This window comes from Phycomyces blakesleeanus (assembly GCF_001638985.1).
Source record: "Phycomyces blakesleeanus NRRL 1555(-) unplaced genomic scaffold PHYBLscaffold_5, whole genome shotgun sequence".
In the NCBI taxonomy this organism is placed as follows: domain Eukaryota; kingdom Fungi; phylum Mucoromycota; class Mucoromycetes; order Mucorales; family Phycomycetaceae; genus Phycomyces; species Phycomyces blakesleeanus.
The window spans coordinates 761,075-779,052 of record NW_017265138.1 but is presented as its reverse complement, the minus strand read 5'-3'; the positions used below and the strand labels follow the sequence as shown (position 1 = coordinate 779,052).

General features: G+C 35.6%; 6 protein-coding genes across 6 annotated transcripts; 4 read left to right on the top strand and 2 right to left on the bottom strand.

Moving 5' to 3' along the window:
- Nucleotides 1-42: 42 nt before the first annotated feature.
- PHYBLDRAFT_165245 (hypothetical protein) lies at nt 43-3,238 on the top strand (the record flags this gene model as incomplete). The annotated part of the gene is made up of 9 exons (XM_018435186.1): nt 43-259; nt 509-540; nt 672-678; nt 720-735; nt 1,053-1,084; nt 1,267-1,431; nt 2,345-2,365; nt 2,752-2,808; nt 3,183-3,238. The coding sequence occupies 9 exons, from the start codon at nt 43-45 to the stop codon at nt 3,236-3,238; spliced, it is 603 nt and encodes a 200-aa protein (XP_018294769.1).
- Nucleotides 3,239-4,173: 935 nt separating this feature from the next.
- On the bottom strand, nt 4,174-7,354 carry PHYBLDRAFT_165244 (hypothetical protein; the record flags this gene model as incomplete). Its single annotated transcript, XM_018435185.1, has 8 exons — nt 4,174-5,372; nt 5,429-5,589; nt 5,648-5,921; nt 5,983-6,150; nt 6,215-6,247; nt 6,319-6,494; nt 6,572-7,148; nt 7,225-7,354. The coding sequence occupies 8 exons, from the start codon at nt 7,352-7,354 to the stop codon at nt 4,174-4,176; spliced, it is 2,718 nt and encodes a 905-aa protein (XP_018294768.1).
- Nucleotides 7,355-11,357: 4,003 nt separating this feature from the next.
- On the top strand, nt 11,358-12,734 carry PHYBLDRAFT_185834 (hypothetical protein; the record flags this gene model as incomplete). The annotated part of the gene is made up of 5 exons (XM_018439152.1): nt 11,358-11,561; nt 11,614-12,042; nt 12,159-12,306; nt 12,388-12,514; nt 12,582-12,734. The coding sequence occupies 5 exons, from the start codon at nt 11,358-11,360 to the stop codon at nt 12,685-12,687; spliced, it is 1,014 nt and encodes a 337-aa protein (XP_018294767.1). The 3' UTR covers nt 12,688-12,734.
- On the bottom strand, nt 12,699-13,561 carry PHYBLDRAFT_177074 (hypothetical protein; the record flags this gene model as incomplete). The annotated part of the gene is made up of 3 exons (XM_018437850.1): nt 12,699-13,115; nt 13,180-13,260; nt 13,498-13,561. 3 exons carry the CDS (start codon nt 13,559-13,561, stop codon nt 12,886-12,888), a joined length of 375 nt encoding a protein of 124 aa, XP_018294766.1. The 3' UTR covers nt 12,699-12,885.
- A 167-nt stretch (nt 13,562-13,728) lies between these two features.
- On the top strand, nt 13,729-14,666 carry PHYBLDRAFT_185832 (hypothetical protein; the record flags this gene model as incomplete). The annotated part of the gene is made up of 3 exons (XM_018439151.1): nt 13,729-14,158; nt 14,362-14,404; nt 14,585-14,666. Exons 1-3 carry the CDS (start codon nt 13,762-13,764, stop codon nt 14,664-14,666), a joined length of 522 nt encoding a protein of 173 aa, XP_018294765.1. The 5' UTR covers nt 13,729-13,761.
- A 1,242-nt stretch (nt 14,667-15,908) lies between these two features.
- Nucleotides 15,909-17,961, top strand: PHYBLDRAFT_180205 (CCCH-type zinc finger transcription factor). Its single transcript, XM_018438280.1, has 6 exons — nt 15,909-16,275; nt 16,380-16,544; nt 16,662-16,776; nt 16,895-17,404; nt 17,474-17,548; nt 17,633-17,961. The coding sequence occupies exons 1-6, from the start codon at nt 15,914-15,916 to the stop codon at nt 17,732-17,734; spliced, it is 1,329 nt and encodes a 442-aa protein (XP_018294764.1). The 5' UTR covers nt 15,909-15,913; the 3' UTR covers nt 17,735-17,961.
- Nucleotides 17,962-17,978: the final 17 nt, after the last annotated feature.

Below are 17,978 nucleotides of genomic sequence, written 5' to 3'. Positions count from 1 at the left end.
TTCGATACACTGGCGGAATTTCTGTTGCTGCTGTTTTTTTCCATGGCTATTGATGTGGTGATTCTTGCTTGCTTGCCTCTATCAGATCTTTGGAAAGCTGTTGGTCAATGGGTTTTCTTCCAAGTTGACAAAGCAATTGTCGTCATATTTTTTGCAGACTTAATATCTCGCCGCCACAAATTATTACAAGTTTTACAGACCATTAAAGAAAGGACAACTTTATACCGTCAAAAATTTCAAATGTTCTTTTATAAAATAAGTACAACTTGAGCATCTCTTTTTGACCGGTATTCAATCCTCGGTATGACTAATATACACTATATATAATGTTTTATAGAATGTAACCGACGCATATACTCTTAATGAATCTGAGTACTTGTGCAGAAATAAAAATACAAAATTAAAAAGTCTAACCGCTTTCCAAAGATCTGATAGAAGCGAGCAAACAAGTCTCAATAACCACAGCAATAATAATAAAAAATAAATCCCGTCATTGTAGCGTAAACAGCTTGTCTCTTTGAGACATTTAGACCATTACAGGTAATATTTTTGAATAATTATATACTTTGTCCGAAAACTAATTTCTCTTCGTCTAAACATTTCCTGATTTGTCTCAATCTCAAGTAAAATCATTGTATTATTTCTTTATTTATAAAAAACTATCGGAATAGATTGCTGGTAGGTGTATACTGTATCCATTATTATTATTAAGCAAATAGTATTAAGTTATATAAAGTAAGATGGAAGGGAAAGAAGAGGAGACTACAGTCTTTGTTTCTTCCAACAATAACATGTATTCGGCATACGACCTCAGCCAAAAGACGTGAATATATCAATATTTATTAAAAGATAAATTTTATAAAGATAAAATATAGTCAATATAAGAAGTGCTTATTTACTGAAAATGTGACAAGTTATTTTATTACTAGCATATCTCTTCATTCTTTTGCAACTTTATAAGCATATATGCATTTTGTAAATATATAAGCACAAGGACAATACATGTTTAGAGATAATGTTTATATATTTGTTCATTTATTTATTTATTGAAGGTCAATATTAAGTATCTATATAATTCCAGTCGGTAAATCCTAAATGCCTATCCAGGGAAAGTCCATCGGTGCTCTACATCTTGTTCTTGTGCTTTAAAATCTGCTGTAATAAAAAAAGAAAGAAAGAAAGAAATATAAAAGTACGTACCTGCAAAAACAAACACGCAAAAAAAAACGGACCCAACGAGAAAAAAAAAACTAACTAAAAACACAGTACGAAGTTGGGGACATCTCACTTATACGACATCCGGTGGATCAGCACAACACCGAGATGAAGGACGACTAAGCGTCAAAAAAAGAAGTTGGCGCAATGCCTTGAAACCCTCGGCCTCGTACTCAGAATCCTGGAAACCACCAGAGCTCAGTCAGGGTCCCGAAGGTTAACCTGTTGGCTTGAACCTCGTTATATACAAAATAAGAACAAGATAAAATGCTGAGATGTTTTGCTTTAGCTCATGTTTTGGAACGATTACTCACCGATTAAGGAGTTCACCAAAGTACTCGCGTACTCTAATGAACTCGCCCGCTGGACCGCTATTTTATTTTTGAAAAAAAAAATATGCAGATAAAACACGTTAGTATCTTTTCATGTCAAGTTGGTAAGTAATAAGCATGGAGATTAGCAGCAGATTTTTGCACACAAGAACAAGAGCAGGAGTGTTTTTTAGGCTTCTAAATATTTCTTGCTGTCATTCTATTGCAAATAACAAATAAAAAGTTAGATCTTGCCCAACATTAAGTGCATGAGGTTGGTAGCATTAGCCATTCTCTCGTTTTCTTGAATCCGTCAAAGTTGAGAATATGGAGCGCCTCTTTAAAAAAGAAAAAGGCGAAAATATGTTCAGGTTAACTTATGACACCGAAAGAGACACATTTGAGCTGGCTTTAACATGCTGGTGGTCTTTACATTCACTACTTACCTGGCGTAAACGTAGACAGACCTAAAAGAAGGGAAATACAAATAAACAGACGCGTATGCCCTTGAAATAATTTTTTCCTACGCCAATATAGATGACATCATCACCTATCTGTGATGCAAGCATTCTTAGCCACTATGAGAAAAAAATTGCGCTTCAGGGGGTGATTATAAAAAAAATCACATGCATTCTACAGAATCGCCCTCTGAATCACGTCTTTTTTTTACTGCAGTGGTTATTTTGCTCTAATAAATTCTCTCACAGTGGGTGAGAATGCTTGCATCACTAATAGATGATAATGTCATCTATATTGGCGTAGGAAAAAATTATTTCAAGGGCATACGCGTCTGTTTATTTGTATTTCCCTTCTTTTAGGTCTGTCTACGTTTACGCCAGGTAAGTAGTGAATGTAAAGACCACCAGCATGTTAAAGCCAGCTCAAATGTGTCTCTTTCGGTGTCATAAGTTAACCTGAACATATTTTCGCCTTTTTCTTTTTTAAAGAGGCGCTCCATATTCTCAACTTTGACGGATTCAAGAAAACGAGAGAATGGCTAATGCTACCAACCTCATGCACTTAATGTTGGGCAAGATCTAACTTTTTATTTGTTATTTGCAATAGAATGACAGCAAGAAATATTTAGAAGCCTAAAAAACACTCCTGCTCTTGTTCTTGTGTGCAAAAATCTGCTGCTAATCTCCATGCTTATTACTTACCAACTTGACATGAAAAGATACTAACGTGTTTTATCTGCATATTTTTTTTTTCAAAAATAAAATAGCGGTCCAGCGGGCGAGTTCATTAGAGTACGCGAGTACTTTGGTGAACTCCTTAATCGGTGAGTAATCGTTCCAAAACATGAGCTAAAGCAAAACATCTCAGCATTTTATCTTGTTCTTATTTTGTATATAACGAGGTTCAAGCCAACAGGTTAACCTTCGGGACCCTGACTGAGCTCTGGTGGTTTCCAGGATTCTGAGTACGAGGCCGAGGGTTTCAAGGCATTGCGCCAACTTCTTTTTTTGACGCTTAGTCGTCCTTCATCTCGGTGTTGTGCTGATCCACCGGATGTCGTATAAGTGAGATGTCCCCAACTTCGTACTGTGTTTTTAGTTAGTTTTTTTTTTCTCGTTGGGTCCGTTTTTTTTTGCGTGTTTGTTTTTGCAGGTACGTACTTTTATATTTCTTTCTTTCTTTCTTTTTTTATTACAGCAGATTTTAAAGCACAAGAACAAGATGTAGAGCACCGATGGACTTTCCCTGGATAGGCATTTAGGATTTACCGACTGGAATTATATAGATACTTAATATTGACCTTCAATAAATAAATAAATGAACAAATATATAAACATTATCTCTAAACATGTATTGTCCTTGTGCTTATATATTTACAAAATGCATATATGCTTATAAAGTTGCAAAAGAATGAAGAGATATGCTAGTAATAAAATAACTTGTCACATTTTCAGTAAATAAGCACTTCTTATATTGACTATATTTTATCTTTATAAAATTTATCTTTTAATAAATATTGATATATTCACGTCTTTTGGCTGAGGTCGTATGCCGAATACATGTTATTGTTGGAAGAAACAAAGACTGTAGTCTCCTCTTCTTTCCCTTCCATCTTACTTTATATAACTTAATACTATTTGCTTAATAATAATAATGGATACAGTATACACCTACCAGCAATCTATTCCGATAGTTTTTTATAAATAAAGAAATAATACAATGATTTTACTTGAGATTGAGACAAATCAGGAAATGTTTAGACGAAGAGAAATATAACTATATACACCAAAAGAAAGTGAAGGAGATTTGCTTACTTAAAGTAGTATACCATAAGCAAAGAAAAGGGAAGAATATGAGGAAAGTAAAGGCAAAGTATTTTTTGATGTATAGGAAAGATAAGAAATAAATTATAGGAGTATGTTCTCCCAGTCAAAGTATAAAAACTTGAAGGAAATTTTGGGCAGAGAAAACGAGGGGAAGTGCATATATTAATCTGATAATATATTGTTTAGTCATTACATGAAGTAAATACAGTCCTCCAGCTGGAACCGATCAAGGAATACAGGGCTTAAATAAAATAAATATTTGTATTTAATATTATGGTTTCTTTATTTTATTTAAATATGATATAATACAGGTATGTTTAATTATAAGCTTTCTCTTTCTATACATTTTTTTATACATTTATTCAAAGGCTGTATTCACTAAATGTTCGACTTTGCATGCTAGTGACAGTGACACTCAAATCCTCGTCTGATAAATTGGGTGATAAAGGTGGTTCTAATCGTGAAATTGCTGAATCTAACTCCTTAAATATCTCAATATCGACGTAGTAAGCTTCAAGTAAACGCTCCATTAATTGAAAGCGTTTTTCCAGTACGAGCACTCGTTCCTTTTGATCGAGTAGTGGCAGGATTCTATCTTTTTCTTTGATTGTTTCGTCGTCGTAGCTATTGCTTCTGGTCAAGATGTTATTATCAACATTACTAACGAACGGAACTGCTGTATATAAGGTCTCGAAATTCTTTGTCAGGTTTCTGTCAAGAGACCGCCTCATAGGCCCATTGGACCAACGTTGAACAATACCCCAAGGAGATTTAGGACGAAAGCCAAATAGCCATACTTGTACACTGATAATGAGACTGAGAATACCACCGACAGAACCAAGCGAATTGATAATCGTATGGATTTTTTGTTCTTGCTCTATAACCGTAGTGTAATCGGTTGGGTATAAAGTCACAGACCCAAAAAGTCCCATGTAATTAGAGCTGAATCCATTGTACGCCATAAGAAAGTCGCTTGCGAGTGCTGACGTGCTAATTTCTGGAGTGTGGTTGTAGCAAGGTAAGAAGCCTATTTGGTTCCAGCTATTGTCATCAAGGTACTGATGGTCTTTGACTTGATATTCCATAGATAGTGTCTCGTTTGTATAGATTGTGAAGGTATTTGTATCAGTTTCTCCTTGCATGTCCCGCATTGCCCATTCATCGACAGCTTGGTCTGACATAATCAGCGGAACGTCGGTTGTAGTTATATTGTATACTTTAACGTTAGGATTCACCCCAGGTGGATATTGTGCTATACGCACAGTACCAGCAATAGATTGATCTCCGTTAAACATGAAACGAACTTTGGTTCCACTATTATCTCCGTCTATGGTGTCTTCTAAGCGGAACCAACTTGGCGGGGAAAATAGGTAACAATCAGGGCTTTCAAGCGTGTACTCAAACGCAGGAAGATGTACTGTTCTATCGAGTCGTGTAATAAAGTTTGAGCACGCATACCCCGTGTCAGTTTTACAGGATATTCTGACACCAAGATCTCCTTTATGGTATTCTCGGTTTGAAAATTCAGAAACTCCCCATCCGTCAAAACAAAATCGAAGGTCTAGTTCGATTTAGGTTAGTCAATTAATCATTATTAAAACGTATATAATTAAGTACCTGGTACTTGAACAGATGATACTTTTGTACGGATTGTGATGCTTGTTATTGGGCTTTCAATGGCTTGCTGAATAGAAAAACCCAAATATGCCAGGAATTGAAATGCAAGAATACATTGAATTATTAGGCGGCATATTTCAGTCCACAGTGGCTCCCCGTTCCTAAAAACTCAATTACGTTAATACTAAGCTTTTTAAAGTTAATATATATGTATATTACCTTGGGTCCCAAAGAAAGTCCCACACTAGATTAGGTAAGAAATATAAGTCTCTATATGATTTCCATATACAATATGCCAATATAATCGCAAGTAGAATAGAGCCAATAACAATTCCAGCAATTATTCCTCCGTCCATGTGTCGGGAAAGGTTTGGGTATGTATGGTCCACGTTAAGTAAGTCATTTGGGCCACTTAACCAGGAATATTTAGAGGTTTCTTGATCATCAATACGAAGTATGCTCAAATCTTTGTAAGAAAGAAACGAGGTTTGACCTGTAAAGAAAAATATTAGACGTTTGTACTTGTACTTGTATACCTTAATGTATCCAGTTACCATAGGCAATTGCTAGTAAGTTCTTATCAATAAACCCGATGGATGCTCTTGAACGAGCGGTCGGATAAACACCAGTTATATTTGGTTTTTTCCAGACCCATGTAGTTGTATCCAATAAGAGGACCTCGTTGCATTCTATTCGGTTTAAAGCGGTAAGACCATTGTCTCCTATAGTAAATCAATGTGTTATTATATTATTTATTCGGAATTAATACTTTATATGTTTCCTTACCACCGAATAGAAATATTGTCTTATTGTCTGGACCTATTATAGCTTAATGTTAATTTTTATATCTACAAAAGATAATATACTAAATGAAATATATCGGTACAAACCTAGGGCTGAGCTTGTGCCTATTCGTTTTCTAAGTATTTCTCCAGTGGTATTTAAGCTTGTCCATGTATTTAGATCCGTGTCGTATATATCAACTTCATTGGATCTTATCAGCTGTGCTGAATCATTCATAAATGCATTCACATGTAATCCTGAAATAAATACAATCTGGCCATTTCTATATAAAGAATACTAATTGTTACTTTATATCCTACTCTCACGCTCTTATACATGTAACTTTTTCAGAGGACTTACGGAAGCGATGTAGCTGTGTGTCCACTCCGATAGTTAAGATTTGTCTGAGTGAGATCCTTATATTCAAGATTGACTGGATCAAAAGACCATAGCTGATTGACAACTGACTTCCCGAGCTCCTCTCCACCAAAAATATAGACTTGTCCATTTGGTGCTAGTGTGGCAGTAAACCCAGTACGATACAATGGTACAAATGTATTGGTCCTTGGGATAACTTGCTTCCAAGTAGAGTTATTGTCATTGAGATCATAGGTATAAGCGTGCATTGTGCTATCATTATCAGGCCTGTTTTCTTCGTATCCTGTAAAAAGCAATACTGTGTGGTTGTCTGGCAAAACTACTGTCTGGGAATAGCTGGATAGCGGACCATTCCTTTCAAAAAATGATTCATATTCTCTCTGCCCTTCTAGACCATCTTTCTTTGATAGAAACATAGAAGTGAACAAATCCGATGTATTTTTTTGACTGGTCGCTCCTCCGTAAGCATACAGCGCATTTCCATGCACAAAAGTAGCTGCGGCATAGCGAGGTTCGATTTTTTTCCAATCATTTGAAGGTCCAGTATATGCACTTGATGCTAGTGTTATAGCGTAAAGGTAAAGTATGATGATAGTAGAAATGAAGGGGTGTGGATATTGAAGGCCGAGATGTACCATTGTAGCAGAGATAAAGCCGAAACCAAAAAGGATGGGGAAATACTGCTTTTAAGCTATCAGATCTTCGGTGACCCCACTTTACCAATCGCGGATGTCTTTCAATTGTTACCTCTGTATTTCGGTCCATCACTGATTCCCCGTCTCTTTACTCATTCTAACTCCGTAATACTTCTTTTTCTTTCTTACATTTATGGATTTATTATAACTTAATTTTATTACTAAGAATAAATGATAATATGAAGTACAAATCGTTTAGGTACATTTAGTATATGCTCCAATGTACTTGTAAACAGCAAATCTGATAAATACTCTAAATAAGGAGATATACATGGAATATATGTAGCATATTTTGATAATAACTATTTCTGGAAAATAGCGTATGTTTCTTTGCTACAACGTTCTATGTGTTAGTATATAGTATAGACTGTGTAATCGATATGCAAAAAATAATCCAAATTTGGAAAATTAAAGACATGCCTAAGGAATTTAGTACTCTTAAAGGTTACAGTTGTTTAACAGAAAAATCAAACAAAAAAAATATGTACACAAGACAATATTTAAACTGCCTAAATAAATTCAGAAAAACAAAATAAAGAAAAATAAGAAGCTGAGATAAGTGCTTGATATCTTGATCTCCCTAGCACCCGCTAGTTTGATTTTTGGAATATAAATACACACGCTAGTTTGAGAGTATTCCTTGACATCAAGTAGAATATGTACCTTAGTCTACGGTTACTTTGTTGAGAAAAAGTCAATTTTCTTTAGTCAAAAGACTTTTATGTATTGATATAGACATATATTTCTTATACTCAAAATTTTCGATCTTTCCGGATTTGTACAACTCATTGTAACCTTTGAATTTTTCAGACCCTGAAATACAAAAAAAACTCAAATTTGTAGTAACCATGCTGTAAACTTTGTATCACCCACCATCCAACCTCTTGGCATCACGCTCAATTTTCTCCACTCCTCACTCAACCAAGGTTGGGGATTTAACACGAAGGTACTATTCTTCTTTTGTATTAGGCTTTTTTGGATTAAGTCACTTTCTGTTTCAAATATAATCACTTTTAAGTACATATCTGCATAAATCTAATGTGGCGACCAACTTCCTAGTTCTGTAAAACTATCCTAAGGATGAGTTCTCGGATATTTACAATTAAACACACGTATACACACGCACACAAACTATCTTTAGTTTTTCTCTTACAAAAAAAAGTCTATCTCACGCAAAAAACCTCGTCAAACAGCGATATTCGAAGGATATTTTGGTTTCCTGTTCTTGATCTATTGCTACCTTGTTTTTGATTTTATATACCAGACATTTCAAAATCCACTCGTGGCTAATAATGGCTGGAATAATTATAGATAAAAGTTGAATAGGCTATATTTTACACAAGGCTGGGAAACCTTAGATTTTGTATTTATGGTAGAAGAATTACACATAAAACAAAATAAGACTGAGATAATAAAGTACCTTTGAGAAACATTCGGCGTACCAGCATAAACTGCTGACATCCTATAAAGCTTCAAAGATAATAATCATAATAAAAATAGTAATAGTAATAGTAGTAACTAAGGGAGTACAATATATTTTTCTCTTTAAAAATTCAAGAGAAAATGAATCGGCAGATATCAATAACGAGGCGATAATATAATAACTACAATTAAGCTTGCGTGAACCTAGCCCATCGATACCAGCAAAATATTGATACTAAAAGAGGCTAAGAAGATTCTAAAAGCAAATATGTACCACAGTATATGTTTTTTGTAATAAAGTATAGTATTTAAAAAAAGACTCTCGGCTTGGATAATGGAAGCCTTCTTTGGCAATTAAACCCGATACACTTTGCAAAATTCTAGTTCCACATTAAACCTGATTTTGACACGTCTTTACATTTTCAATATGTGCTATAATGGTAAAGTTTTTAATCAAGCAAATAACATATATGATATAATGATAAAAGCCTACATATATTGTCTTAAATACAATGCATTATATATATCATCGCTAAATACTGTCATTGTGTTAAGTCATAATGTTCAAGTTAAATCAGATATTTACAAATATTTTGGATATACGTAAAATAGGCATAGAATATCTAGCAAAATGCAAAATAAAATATCCAGCCAAAATTTTTATTCTAGAGATTTGTTCATTATCTTGAACGTAATTTCATTTATGATACCTTTTTGTTGTTGTTGTTGGGATATAACGTTGACTTGGAGGGCAGATTAGATATTCTGGCTGGAACCATTAATGATATCTTTGGATACTTTTGCTAGACGAAGCTTGTACATGAAGAATAAGTACTTGTTTGTTGAAGAGTTGACCAGTATTACCTCACCAGAAGCCCAAAATGGCGGTCATAATTTGATTGGATGATAGTAGCGATTATAACATCAGTACATATACCAGATAATTCCTCATTCTTGTTTTTCCAGCGCAATAAAATATTCTGTTGAGGGTTCGAGAGGAAAATGCCAATATGGGATCAATTCAAGTTGGTTACAGTTCCGTTCCTTCAAGGGGATCCATATCAACATTGTTTTTGGGTGGGGAGTTTGACTGCTATTAAAAGTCTCTGAATGAGTGGAACAAAAGACAAAGTATTCATCAGTGTCACTGTGTAAAGCACCATTGGGAATATTAAATACATCAATATAGTCATACAATTTTATTCTAATATTATTAGACAAAGTATATCCAAGATAAGGTACAAATATCTGGAATGAAATTCTGGTTTAATAAAAAACCCGTTACATATTTCACTTATGTTTTACGCATTCGTAAAATATGTGTATACATGGGGTTTTATCTTGAGCTCCTACTTGATTTCAAGGAACACATTTTTTTTTGAAGGTGGGACAGTGTTTGGTTTTTAAAAGAGCGGCTTCTTCTTTCTTTTTGTAAAATACAACATTTCTTTTTGGAAACACTTTAAACTCTAATTGGATCAAGTAATTTTAACTAAGCTTTTAAGTTTTCAATAGAGAATGTGATCGAGTCCCTAAAGAGGTATATTTCTCTAGTTAGGAGGCCTATTGTAGATGTTGTAATATAATATATTCAATTTTAGCTTTCAATACTATAATCCTCTGTGACTAGAGCTGGAACTATGATACAAAGAAGACGTGGTAATACACACTATTGATAGTGGAAAGTTCATTTTACTATCTTTACTCTATACTATTGGCTTAAGAAGTTTCTCCTTTGTGGCGGATTTTAGTCTTGTTAGAAACGTATTATTGTCAAAAGTAATCGACTTTGTATTTAACATTTGTTTCTCTCTTTTGTATATGTGTATGTATTATTATTATTCTAATAATTTTGAATGTGTATCATAATGAAATATACTATGTTCTCGACCCAAGCTCTTATTAAAACACACTATAGTTTAGTACTGGGTAGATCAGAAAAGAAGAAATGCAACACAAGTACAAAAAAAATATGGAAACCCTCGAATTTTTACTCTAAAGTTTCTTTGATTGTGGTTTTTTTTAGCATTCCACCGTCCAATTATACCTTTATCGCTTTACACCTCTTCGTAGAATAAATATTAATACACCTGTATAAAATTTATTATAATACTAGGTGATACACAGTTGTGGTAATTCGATTTATGGATAAAACGTCTGTCTTTATTGTAATGTTGCTATTGGGTAAGATATAGTAAATTGGGTGTAACAGTTAAGTATATATATATATATGGGAATGTGATAAAGTAGGTGGGGATAGTGACATATATATATATATAAAGCATGTTAGACTGTCACGACAGTAAACAGTAAAGTTAGGAGCGATCGTCCGGAATAAAAATAAAAATAAAGCAAAAAAAGCGTTTATTTATCAAGCGATTTTGCTTTGTATATCAAGTATATCAAAAACATAATATTTGATTGCTTTTTTATACCCTTTGAATTCTTAAAGAGCTGCAATATACATTGCTTTCAACACATTTAGTAATAAAAATATCTCATCTGATATGACTAGTCTCACTGATCCAAATAAGCAGATTCTCTCACACTCCTAATAAATTCGTTTGTGTAGTCAGGTACAAATCACGTGACTAGGAAAGCACATTCAACGAATTGAGCTGAATGGTTTGAAAAGAATATTGCCCTTAGAAATGAAGACAATTGCTGTAGACCTTGACACGTCATTAGACGAAATCATCAAAACGAGAAAAAATAGGCATTCACGGGATAATAATTTTTATTCGAAATCATCTTACAAGCCAGCGGGCTCAGATAATAGACGGGTTGAAAAACATGAAACCTACCGCAAGTCCCAACATCCCTACAGTAAACCATCACGTTACAACACCTCAGAGGTACTTTGTTGGATCGAAATGACTCCTAGATTTAATCATCCTACTGTTACAGTCCTCGGATAATCGTCGCCCGACGTACTCTGCACGACCGGCAAAGGCTAGCCCTCTCCAGTCATCTAGCAGCAGCAGCAGCAATAGTCATAACAGTAGCAGTCATAATACATCCAAACCGGATCCATCTAGGATTGTAATTACAAAATCTGTAACACGCCGCCTGCCAATGGATCTAATGATAAATCAAGATGCAAAGCTTGATGATGGAAGTGAGATGGGGCGAATAAGAAAACAACCTCCCTTATCTCATGAAATCCGACTCGGAGCACCTCAGCAGCCATTATACCAGCACCAACCCACCAATTATGCCATTCGTGGCCTATCACAGCAGTCTCCTGTTAGAGGCTTGTCTATCCGAGGAGAGTCTGGACCAGCAGTGGTATTAATCAGTAACCTCGACCCGGGTGCAAACGCCGAGGATGTAAAGGTAAGTAAGTGGGTGATATGGCGGAAAATTGGTATAGACAATGTAGATTGTACTAAACATTTGGATCCAAAATATCTTCTTTTTTTTTATTTTATTTCTGGTTTGTGGGGGACTAGACTGTATGTGCATATTTTGGACATATTTTGCAGTGTAAGATACTCTTGGACCGTTCTGGTCGTTCTTATGGTGAGGCAGAGATTGAATTTGCACATAAATCTTCAGCACTAGACTGTGTGGCAAAGATGGATAATGGGATTGCGGATGGTAAGATTGTTTTACATAATCTACAGATGGATGACAGGCGATCAGGGCTAAAAAGAGTTGAAAACCTCCTTTTACTGATAGGTCGGGTTCTACGTGTAATGCTAAGGAATAGGATGACACCTACAGCCCCCCTTATGCCACCCCCAATTCCTAATCAGAATAATACTCGTTCTGTGATCACACCCACCCGATCTGGATACACGTCTGGGTGAGACTTGATTTATTTTAGGCCCCATGTTGTATATGATTAGTCTACTCACGACTTTTTTTTTCAGTGCCAAACCCTATTCTGATCACAACATTCCAGTTGGACCAGCCTCAAATGAACTCCCAGACTATTCACGTTATCAATCGTTCACAGGTGGGAATCGTCGTTATTGAACGATATAAATAAAAAATAATTCCAATCCAGGGTCAATTAAGCAAATAAACAAACAAACAAACATAGAAGAAGAAAAAAGAAAAAGAGGGGGTTGGTGGGGAGAGTAGTTGGACGAGTTTTTTTTGTTTGGTTTTTTTGATATCAAGGCTTGTCGCTTATTTATTGAGTATTTTTTCTTTCTTAACGAAAGAAATAATTTATCCACCGAAACCGTAAAGGGTACGGCCCTGTCTCTTCAAAGCATAGACAACATCGAGAGAGGTGACAGTCTTTCTCTTGGCATGCTCAGTGTAGGTGACGGCATCACGAATGACATTCTCGAGGAAGACCTTGAGGACACCACGGGTCTCCTCGTAGATGAGACCGGAGATACGCTTCACACCACCACGACGTGCGAGACGACGGATTGCGGGCTTAGTGATACCCTCTATAGAATAGGTGTTTGTTTATTAGAAAGTTGTTATGTAGGCAATGCGATGGGAATGACTTACGGATGTTATCACGAAGAATCTTGCGATGACGCTTGGCTCCTCCCTTTCCGAGACCTTTTCCACCTTTTCCGCGACCAGTCACTGATAAACAATGTATAAGAAAACCTTTGTACTATACATTGACTTCTTGCTGTGTACAAACGAAAACTTACTTTTTTAGGTATAAAGAAATATATAAAAAAGAGAAGGAGATTTTCACAGTGAGAAAACCTTTAAAAACAAGATAATTATCCGCTGATGACGCTGCCAATTTTCAAACTCTTTGTTGCTTGGGCAAAAAAAAAAGACTTGAGACGCGTATATTTTTCTTTTTTTTACAAGACGCGTCAGGGCACCGCGTTTTATGAGCACGAAATTGCATTTTCAGCAAGCCACCTTCCATATTTTAAGGTGGATAAAGGCAATCATCTAGAAAACCAGACTCCTCATTGGGCTACAAGAGTTTTTTTTTTCTTTTTTTTTGGTGTCGCGTAAAGTTTGATGACGTCCAAAGGACGGAGGGGGGTCTTTTTTTTTCCATTTGAGCCATTTTTTTTTTCATTTGGGCAAGAACACTAAAACTCTTTCTTCACATTACACATCATGGCCCGTACCAAGCAAACCGCTCGCAAGTCTACCGGTGGCAAGGCCCCCCGTAAGCAGTTGGCCACCAAGGCTGCCCGCAAGTCTGCCCCCTCCACCGGTGGTGTCAAGAAGCCCCATCGTTACAGACCCGGTACTGTCGCTCTCCGTGAAATCCGTCGTTACCAGAAGTCCACTGAGCTCCTGATCCGCAAGTTGCCTTTCCAGCGTCTTGTCCGCGAGATTGCTCAGGACTTCAAGACTGACTTGCGTTTCCAGTCTTCCGCCATTGGTGCCCTCCAGGAGGCTTCCGAGGCTTACTTGGTCTCTCTCTTTGAGGATACCAACTTGGCTGCTATCCACGCCAAGCGTGTCACTATCCAGCCCAAGGATATCCAGTTGGCTCGTCGTCTCCGCGGTGAACGCTCTTAAATACGCTAACTAGCTTTTTTTTAAAGGAGTAGTTTTTTTTTATTTTCCTTCTTTTTATACATACCACAGTACTAAAGGAGGAAATAACTCGCTCATCACATATTTTACCACCACCATCAATCAATTACATTTCTTTTTTCCTCAATGAAAAAAAAAATATAATAATAACACGAAATTTGCTCCGTAAAGAAAGAGATTCAACAATCGATGAAGATTTGGGTAGACAGGATTGGTACTGGTTGATGTTGATGTTGATGTTGATGTTGATGTTTTTTTTTTTTGGTTTTATTTTATTTGGTTTTATTTTTGGTTTTTTATATTTATTATTCTGGTGTGGGCTCAATGTGTAGAAAATTGGGAAGATTACAAGAACATAGTCATGTGTATTTATGTATGTCTTTACTGATGGAAGTATCAATGGACTCGCACAAGAGGTCTTGGAAGTATTTGATATTTGGCAGATGGGAGAGGAAAAATTGGGCTATATTACATAAAATTTTTACATCATCACATATTGAAAGTCTTGGGGGTATATATATATATGTATCTTTAAAATTGACCAAGTTCACCTCAAATTTCTTACTTCACCTCTGTTGCAATTTTTTTTTAAAACAAAAAAAAAGTGACTTGACCATTGATTGATTGAACTTGCTCTGGGACTCAGGCAATACAGATTTGTACATAATCAGACTCAGAGTCAGACTCAGTAAGACATATTACAATTTATTTTTATTTATTTTCTTCTCACTAAAATATCTGTAAATTGTGCCTCTGAAAATAAAACATTTTTCCGTATGAAGACATATAATTCGAGTACAGTTATTCACTTAATTTTTAATATATCTGGCCTTAAACATCCAAGTGTTTTCTCAAAGTGCTAAAGATTGTCCTGATCTACTTGAAGTGTAATAACTACTCGACACCAATAATTACATTTAACTTATTTCTACTGCTATGGTTTAGAGACGTTTATTATCCTTAAGTAATTCTCTTTGCCTTTTTCTTTCTTATGTAAGAATACGACACAGCAAAAAATTTCTATAATCAAAGTCTTTCGCAAGTGAGGAATGCTGCTTTCTGTCTAGATATATACATATAGCAGACAAGTACATTACAATTATACATTCCTTTGTGGCTATATTCAAACATAGACTTTTAACCATGTTAACTACATACACTACCCTTGATTATTTTTGCGGTAGATAGCTAAAATCAAATCATTGCAGGTAGGATACTTCATATATATACATATTAGTTTGCTCGTGCGAACCAAAGGCTTATTCAAAGCCATCTAATCCTTTGAATTAACTTTTCTTTAATTTGGAAATTATCTTATACTTATGCAAGGTGTGTGTGGGTGCATTTGAAGCTGTTTCAATTGTATTATTATTATTGATAATGGTTACTACAGCAAAAAACCATTCATACGTTAATAATAATATAGTTTTCTTCTTTGTTCAGTTCAATAGACTACAATTATAACTAATTGTTACAGTAGAGTATCAACCTAAGAAAAAATTACTTTTTTATATGCTTATATCAACAAACTCAAAATCATTATTTAAGTATCATCAAATCTACATTCACAAACAAAGTTTATTAAGACATTTGATCTCACGAATAAGAGTGAAAAGCCAATAGCAGGACTGCCTTTTTCGGTGGCTGAAAACCAGCATGATTTCTGTCTTCGCTTTTACGCATCAAGACATTTTTTTTTCTTTCAAAGCAAGTAAATTCATAAATGGCACAGAATCACGGCAACACACCAGCATGGTACATGCATGGCCAAGCAAGTCAATACATTTACCCGAATCAGCAAACCCAAAATTTTCAACAAACACCTCAAATACCTCAGGGTCAACCTGGATTCTCGTCCGTCTTGCAACATCTTCAACAACAGACACAAAATAGACAAGCATTAGGTGCATTGGCAGCTGCATCCCTTACGTCTTCACTCGGAGGAGTACAAACACGGAATCTCCCTCAGCAAGAACATATAAACTATAATCCTCAACCAAATCATCAACGCAATTTGGTTGCCTATGATGATCTTCCTCAACCTGTAACCCCTCCTCAACCTGTAGTCCCTCCTCAACCTTTTGGGTGAGTGAATGAAAATAGAAACAAAATTCGAAAGAAGAAGAAAAGTAAGAGGAAAAGTGTTAGGACTATTTAATTAATTATGTTTTTTTTTATCGGTGTAATAGAGTATCTTGTTGTACCCGTATCTATAAATCAGCAATTGCATTAGATCAACACCGAAAACAGCATATAAAATGTCCTAATTCTGATTGTGATTTTGTGGGAGTAAAAGTTGTTTTGGACGATCACCAAGAGACTTTTCACGGAAAACCAAAAAAGAAAGCTGATAGGTAAAGACCTAAGCCAACATTACTCAAAACCAAAGGAAAGGAAAGGAATGGGAAGGATAAACTAATGAAAAAACTGTGGGTATGTATCCATGCATGCATGTATGATTCGATACGTAGAGCTGATGGCGTTGTTCCACCAAATGCGCCCAAACTTGATACACCCGAGGCCTTGGCAGCATGGATTGCCGCTCGTAAAAAGAACTGGCCTAGTGCAGAAAATGTAGAAAGAAAGGTACGGATGAGTGGGATTTAAATGGATAATAGGAAGTGGGGGAAAAGAACACATTTAATAGACTTTACATTACAATATCCTTATTTATTTTTATTTATATTGTATCATGTTATATTAGGCACGTGAGGCGGAAGAAAGAGCTGCAAAAGGAGAGCTTCCAAAGACAACTACAAAACGCAAAGGAAAAGAGCTCAATAAGCCCCATGTTAAAAAAGAGCGGGTTATGAAGAGCGAACCTGAAATTGTGGCAAAGCCAATCTCTACAACATCTCTTGGGCTTATTTCTGGCTATGGATCAGATTCTGAAGAAGAAATGTTTGATGCGGTACAGACAATAGAGGAGATTATACAAATGGGCTCCCTAGATAACACCAGAAAAGAGCCACAAAATACAGTGCAAGATCAAGCTCAAGCTCAAGGTCACAATGACAGTGATGATAGTGATGATAGCGATGATGATAGCGTTATGGATCCCGAAAAGGACGCCATATCCTCCAAGGATCCCACCAGTTCCGGAAAGATTGCTACAGTAGAAACGCCACAACGTCCCAAAAGAGTGTGCAAGTATTTTGCTCGTGGACAATGCAGACGAGGAGACGCTTGCCATTTCTCACACGAAATTAAGCCTGTAAGTGTTTCATTATCTTGGCGGGAATTTGATATTCTTTTATTCGGTTTACTCATACCCCTTGTTTAGAAGGTAAAACGGTCAGAGCATCGCCAACCTGCCAAAGTAGAACCAGTAAACAAGAGACCCAATCTTCTTCGAATGGTAAGCCTTTTTTTTTTGTAAAGAACAGAAACAATATATCGGTTATTTATGATCCATTACTGATTTCTTATTGATATGTTCAAGTTATTGGACAAGGATATTCGGCAAGAAAGAAATATTATCTTGCAATGTTTCCGTTACATTACCGATAATGATTTTCTTGGTGAAGCCAAATCCAAACAATAGATTCTTTTTCTTTTGGATCAATTATTTTGTTGACTGTGTTTATTGAATCTTACTAAATTCACACACAATTCATACATTCATACACATTCATGCACATTCATACATGCACATATACACGCATACATATACATACATACATATATGTTATATATTTAAATATATAGCCTTGAATATTTCATCCAAAATAACCAAATAATAATAAAAATAAGCAGCACCAACACAACTTGAAACTGGAACGGTCTAA

What these genes read in the sequence shown, in the direction of transcription:
- PHYBLDRAFT_180205 (XM_018438280.1), top strand. Translation starts at nt 15,914, where the DNA reads ATGGCACAGAATCACGGCAACACACCAGCATGGTACATGCATGGCCAA. An exon ending in TCTCACACGAAATTAAGCCT is followed by an intron (nt 17,405 to 17,473) that starts GTAAGTGTTTCA and finishes CCCCTTGTTTAG; the next exon opens with AAGGTAAAACGGTCAGAGCA. An exon ending in GACCCAATCTTCTTCGAATG is followed by an intron (nt 17,549 to 17,632) that starts GTAAGCCTTTTT and finishes GATATGTTCAAG; the next exon opens with TTATTGGACAAGGATATTCG.